At 46.3% G+C, this 6,817-nt stretch overlaps 1 protein-coding gene across 1 annotated transcript; it reads right to left on the reverse strand.

Annotated features, from left to right (window-relative positions):
• Positions 1-4,132: 4,132 nt before the first annotated feature.
• Positions 4,133-5,914, reverse strand: LOC147612310 (uncharacterized). Its single transcript, XM_086782920.1, has 4 exons — positions 5,578-5,914; positions 5,140-5,262; positions 4,612-4,902; positions 4,133-4,467 (listed from the first exon to the last, which is right to left on the reverse strand). Exons 1-4 carry the CDS (start codon positions 5,866-5,868, stop codon positions 4,264-4,266), a joined length of 909 nt encoding a protein of 302 aa, XP_086639046.1. The 5' UTR covers positions 5,869-5,914; the 3' UTR covers positions 4,133-4,263.
• Between the last annotated feature and the right edge of the window lie 903 nt (positions 5,915-6,817).

Here is a 6,817-nt window from a genome sequence, read left to right on the forward strand (position 1 = left end):
CACCAATGACTGACCGTTTCGACGGCCTCGGTGTACCAACTCCCATGTGTTGTTCTTCTCGATGGCATCAAGTTCCACCTGCATGGCTTTCCTCCAATTATCCTGTGAGAGGGCTTCCTCGACGGAAGTGGGATCCTTGTCCCGCATAATATGAGACATCAGAGCATAGTTTACCTGAAGAAGCTCCGCTGTATTGCTTTTGTCTCGGACTCTGTGTGATCTTCGAGGGACTTCCTCTGTGGTCCACTCGGAGGGTAACTCCGTGACACCTGACTCCCGAAGGGTGTCTTACAACCACCTAGGTACTGGAACAGATCGTGGAGCCTCCTGTTGTTGCGGGGGCTACTCTAGCTACGGGCTCAACCTTCTGTGCTGACTGAGGTTGATCAACTGGAGCAATGGTCTAGGAATCATCATCAGACTCTTTTGGATCTCCAAGAAGTGGCGGCTCCTCCTCGACAGTGGATACTGGAACATGCTCATCAAAGACCACATCCCGACTGACAACAATCTCGTTCATGTCTGGATCATACAATCTGTATCTCTTAGAAAAAGAATTATACCCCACAAATATAAGCTTGCGGGATTTGGAGTCAAGCTTCCCCCTCTGCTTCTTCGGAATATGTACATCCTAGCACTCCCAAAAACACGGAAGTGCGAGACATCAGGTTTCCTACCAAAGTATGCCTCAAACGGAGTCATATTAGGTACTGAAGTCGTCAGAGATCGGTTGAGGGTATGGACAACCGTTGCCACAGCCTCCCCAAAGTGGACGAGGAAGATCAAGATGCTCCAACATGGTCCTCGCCATCTCCACCACAGTCCTATTTTTGCGTTCTACAACTCCATTCTCCGAAGGTGATCCTGTATTGGCCAATTCCCTCTTGATGCCATGATCTGCACAAAATCTGAGAAATATAGTCGAGGAGAATTTACGTCCTTTGTCAGCCCTGAGAGTCTTTACCTGCAATCCAGACTCTTTCTCCACCATCACATGCCAATCCTTGAACCGTGCAAAAGCTTGGTCCTTCTGTGAAAGAAAGTAGACCCACGTGAATTTGGTACAGTCATCAACAAGCAGCATAAAATAGAGAGATCCTCCCAATGATGGTGTCTGCTGAGGTCCACACAAGTCATTGTTTATCAACTCCAATGGTTTCGAAGCCCACCTCGTAACCTGCTTTCGGAAAGGATTCCTTGTGCTGCTTTCCACGTATGCAAGAACAGCAATGTCCTTGCCTATTGCCAACATCTGGCAAGCCAACCACCATCTGGTCTCGGAAGGCTCGCCGCAGTGCATCCACATTTAAGTGGCCAAAACAAAAGTCCCACAGATCAACGACCTGAGAACCTGTCAAACAACGAGGAGAGTGCAGAGAGCTTGTAGATACCATTCTCCACACCACCTTTCCAAATAACCTAGCCAGTCTCACGGTCCCATAGAGCAACTGAATGCTCCTCAAATTCCACCTGAAAGCCAATCTTGCATACTTCATGCACTGACAGAAGATGAAAACCCAGAGCAGGGACATAAAGAACACAGGAAGCATGCTTGCCCATAAAGAACACGGGAAGCATGCTTGCCCCCCTTGTCGTCGGGAATAATCTCCATCTGGCCCTCACTGTGTATCGGAATAGTGGAGTTGTCGCCAGTAAAAATGCGACCTGATTGCCGTTTCAGATCCAAAAAGAAGCCACGGGATGGAGTCATGTGCCTGGAAGCACCACTGTCAAGAATCCATTCCCAGGTATCCTTTGCAGTGACGCCAACTGCCTCCTCGCTCGAAGATGATGAAGCATCGGAGTCCATCATCTCTAAGTGCACAAATGTAGGAGTCTTTGCAGCTGAGGCTGAAGAATCAACACTCTTCCCAGTTCGCTTAGAACACTTCCTCCAATAGTGGCCTTTCTTGCCACAATCATTGCAGGATCGTTCGGCCTTCAGTTTCTCTCGTTCTGTGTCGGGCTTCTTCTCAAAAGACTTCTGGTGAAGCCTTCCCTTTGCCCTTCTTGTTATTCCGGCCTTTCGACCGTTGGCCAGTTAAGGCCTCCGAACCTCCGCTGTGAGGAGGGTTTGTGAAACGTTCCTCTTGGTCCAAGACCATGGGCACAAGCTCCTCCCAGGTAATGGTGCTAAGCCTGCCATTCGTAATCAAAGAGGAGTAGAAAGCGAAATACTGAGCAGGCAAGTGGGACAGCAAAGTAATGGCCATGTCTTTAGATGATATCTCCTTCCCAGCCTGGAGAACTTCCTGTTGAAGAGCCTACAGCTTGTTAATGTGCTCTCGCATTGTCGATGACTTTGCAGGGTTCATAACCGATGTCTGCACTTCCAAGGAGATCCTCTTCATGGGTGATACCCAGTTATATAAAGAGAAGCCAAGTGCTGCCATATGCCTCTGGCCAACATCATTTGCTTTACGTGATTGATTACTTATGGTGTGCAATTGAGGAAAATAAATGACCGGACCCTGGCATTGACATGATCCCACATCTGTGCCTGTGCCCCTCGGTCCTTCTTCATCGATAGTAATTCCCCTTCTTGTGCTTCTTCCGACCATGGAACCTCGATGACGATGAAATCAACAAGGTCATACGACTCCAGCATAGACTCCATCATAACCTTCTAGATGTCGTAATTGTTCCCGTCCAACTAACGGTCTACTGGGAACGTGGGGAGAGTCGGGATCTTCACATGCTTCTCAACCATCTCTAACAAATCTGCCATCGCGGGGATGTAACTGAAAAAGGGTAGGTGGGTGGAAAAAAAAAACTTTAAACTTGCAAGTGGCTGTCCAACACCTTAGCCCGCCTCTCTCTTGCAACTTCTCTTCCCAAACAATCCAAACAATCCACCAATCAACAACGTAACTATTTCCCTCTTGCTCAGAAAACTCCCAAGATCTATCAAGAGCCTAGGGATCTGATACCATGTCAAAATATGCAGCGAAAATGATAACCAAACTTGAGACCACAAGAGCAAGTAGTGCAGAAAATAGACAGCACAAGACAGAGAGATAGGTGTGTAACTCTTCTCTATACACAAGATCCGGGGCCTATTTATATGGCCCCATGAGTGCAATCGGCCAGCGCATAATGTCCCACCAGCCCTTCACGACCGGGCACAGCCAATCGACCAAGAAAGAAAAACACCACAACCCCTCTTGATCAAGTTGGCCAGCTCCAGGTACACGAGTGCAGTTGGCCAGCATCAGAGGCTCCTGCCAACCTGTGGCATCCACCCACACCACGGGAATAAATACGAGTGAGGAAAAATGATAAAAAACCTATATAGGGCGAGCACACCCACAACAAAGGCCCTTGTGTCTGATTAAGACAGGAGATGACTTCTAACAGAACATCCCATCTATCAAGCCAACATGTGGTGTCATACATTGTCAAATTAGAAAATTCAATCTTCATTGGTCTTGCACACCTTTCAGCTTGTCTCTTATGCACTTTCGCGCCTGTAACCATAACTTATAGTGCAACCGAATATCCAGGTACATATCATGTTCGTATAAATTACTCATGACGTTTATAATTCCAGTCTAAGGTGATGGTGTCAAGTCAAGCTGTACATTTCATCATGCGCTTGGCTGCAGAATACTTCTAAAAACCCTCGGATGAAGGGTTCACTAATTTATATCCCAAGGTTAGGCGGTCCATTTTGAAACTTGATGCCACAAGCCAAGAAATAGGACTGCTGCACAGATGTTTTGCTAGCAATTTTTCCTAACCATGCAAGGTCTCTGATGTCACTGGCATTGCTCTTTAATTGACGTTATTATCGGGTTGGCTTCATTCTTAGGCTTTGCAAGCTAATGTAGAAAGCATGATCTTAACATCAAATTACTCACTTTCTCTCTCTCTCTCTCTCTCTCTCTTCACACTTTCTTACTTGCAGCTAGGCAGAGATCAAAATTTACCAACGTTTTTGTTTCCTTGACACCTTGGTCATAGTCTCATTCTAGGGTACTGTATGGGAAGATGTGCCATGTGGAAGGATGTAAGACAGATCCAAAAGACGTTATTTGCAACTTTTTCGAGGTTGTTAACCCTTGCTCACTCCTTCAAACTTGGAGCTTGCCTCTTGGCATGAAAAGACCGTGTGAACAAATTCATAAAAAACCTCATAGGCAAACATAAGTGCAGCTGTTTTATTATTAAGCTACACATTTTTTTTAGAGACTTGGTATTCTAGGTTGTCTGAGTTCGAAGAGAGTGCATAAGAGGTCTATGGTCTTTAATGACATGATTTGCTTAATCATCCTTTTTCCTGAGTTCTTCTTTACCCTTCCTTGAATAAGGTGAGACATCAAAAGCATATTGTTGCACAGCGGCAAAGAAGACCATCTCCACACAGATCAGCAGATTCTGAATTGCTTCCTCAATTTGATCCACCTCCAACCATAGATGATGGGACCGAATGATTCCCAGGGCAGCTAGTATCTCCAAAACTACCCCCTGCATAGCATTCCCAACATCAGTGGCATCCTTGATCCTATGCCAAAAACATCCTATCTTGCAAGTGCACCAGCTAGCGGACAACATTTCACACAGAGACTCAGATGACAAAAATGATCATGAGTGCAGGAAAAGAGGCCTTACTTGCCAGAAGGAGAAAAACACGATCCCTTTGACACACATGAATTTTGCCAGAGGACTGTGAGGAGCCAGCTCCTTTGCAAATGCATGATAGAAGAGCACCAGGGAATAGAGAGCAAGTGAGACGGAGACATTGAGGACAATTGACACAGACGTGCTTATAATGCCCTTGTACAGGCCGAGCAACTGCATCGTGATCATGATGGCCGAGAACACAGGCCTGATGATGACGAATTGCCATGTCCACCACTTGAGAAGCTTCAGCACATGCTGATTGAGGTGCAGGGTGTGAGGCTGCAAAATCAAAAGAAGAGACTAAACCTTACATCGATTATAGCCACAATATATTCTAAGAAAATTGCATCTGATTAAAAACTCCATTCTTCTGACTTTGGTAGCCAGATTAATTGCACAATAAAATTTACTGAAGTTCTGGTTTTTTAAGTAAACTTTGTGCTGAAGGCAGATCTTGCCTCATTCGGTGCCTCTAACAAGGAATTGTACTGGCATGGGGTTGCGGCGGAGACTCACCACGAACAGTGACAAGGGAAAAGAGATGTGAATGGGACGCCCCTTGACCTCATCTGGGACAACGCTTTTGCTCATGGAAATCTTCAAGTAGCTGTACATCAAGGCCAGAAATTTGGCAATCACCTATTCAACAACAACAAGGGCAAAGATGAGAGCAAAGTACCGACAAAGACCCTTGACATTTCCCTGCTGTGATGCAAAAAAATCTTGAAAGCAGGCAATGATGAGCACATGGAGAAGCTCATAAAGAGAGCCCGTAAGAAGACTGTCATGTGCCTGCTATTAGGGTTTTTTCAGGCTTCTTTTAAGCTTTTACAGTCCTCTCTAAGAGGATGGGCTCATCAAACCCTCTCAATTTCTTCTGCTTTTCTACATGAGACTCAGACCAAGGGAAACCCTAAAAGCATGGAAAAACCCTAGACGCATGCGCATACATACCAGGGCCTCGTAGCACTCCTTCAGGGCTTCGAGGAAGGAGAAGAAGGCGGTGCTGCCCCGGATCTCCACCAGGCCAACCAGAGAGACCAGCGCGTACAAAGGGGCCATGAGAGCGATCACCACAATGGCCTTCTGCTCCCGGCCGTTACTCCAGTGTCGGAGATGCTCGCCCACTAGACGCGCGCTCAACAGAACCGACACCAGCGTACACAACCCGGCGCCCAGCAGCGTGCATCCGCGGGCGCCCATGTTCGCCAGGCCGAAGGGCAGCACCTCCTCCATCACCGTCATGCTTGCCTCGCTCTTAAGAAGACAACACTGGCATGTAAATATAAATAATTCGAGGGAGTTGTATACGAGGCCTGATGGAGCTTAATAAATGAAGCAGCCCACGAGAAAGACAAAGAGCTCCTTAGCCTCTAATCGGTACACTTGTCACCTTGTAAAATCTTGTCACCTTGTAAAATCTTACTCTCCAATTAGCTCCTTGTCACAAGAGAGAGAGAAAGAGAGAGGGGGGGGGAGAGGAGGAGAGAGAGAGAGAGAGAGAGAGAGAGCCGAGCTCATTGAGTGGAATGCGTTGTGTATAGGCAGCTTGTCACACGAGAGAGAGAGAGAGAGAGAGAGAGAGCGGGGGGGAAGGAGAAGAAGAAGAAGGGGGAGGGGGGAGGAGGAGAAGGAGAGAGAGAGAGAGAGAGAGGGAGAGAGCCGTGCTCATTGAGTGGAATGCGTCGTGTATAGACAAGCCCATAGCCATATAGACAAACTTTAACTCCACAAAGAAGGGGTGAGCATATAGCCTCTAACACCCCATGATGTGGATGGTGCACTCATTTGTGAAAACTTTAGAGCCCTTAATATAGGATTAGGTTAGTATTCAAGGGGTTACATTCATGACCATAAATGTTTAGGTATTCCATTTTTGAGAGATTTAGGGATTATTGTAATCACCCACTGTGTGAAGGATCACTTACAAAATGCGTGCTTGAGTTAGTGGGGGAAGGAAGCGTACAGCTTCTTTCTTGGATTTTTGGGCTATAATCAAGTAGAACATTCCCAAGGATTAGCACAAGGTAGTAATATACACATATAAGATAACACCTTTTAGCCTATCTAATGCCCCATGCAAATTTTAGAGATTGATGTGAAATGTCTTCAAACATTCCTTGAAGTCATTAATGACCTATGTGTCAATTCAAAGTGGAAGGCACATCTTTGGTGCTTTTACAAAAGGTATTAG

Source organism: Cibotium barometz, chromosome 45 (assembly GCF_041138505.1).
Source record: "Cibotium barometz isolate CiBa-2024 chromosome 45, ASM4113850v1, whole genome shotgun sequence".
Lineage (NCBI taxonomy): Eukaryota > Viridiplantae > Streptophyta > Polypodiopsida > Cyatheales > Cibotiaceae > Cibotium > Cibotium barometz.

Bases quoted from the DNA above. Each gene is read 5' to 3' on its own strand.
- LOC147612310 (XM_086782920.1), bottom strand. From the start codon at position 5,868: ATGACGGTGATGGAGGAGGTGCTGCCCTTCGGCCTGGCGAACATGGGC. The intron at 5,263-5,577 runs GTATGTATGCGC...GTTGTTGAATAG, and splicing joins AGGAGTGCTACGAGGCCCTG to GTGATTGCCAAATTTCTGGC. The intron at 4,903-5,139 runs GTGAGTCTCCGC...TTGATTTTGCAG, and splicing joins TTCCCTTGTCACTGTTCGTG to CCTCACACCCTGCACCTCAA.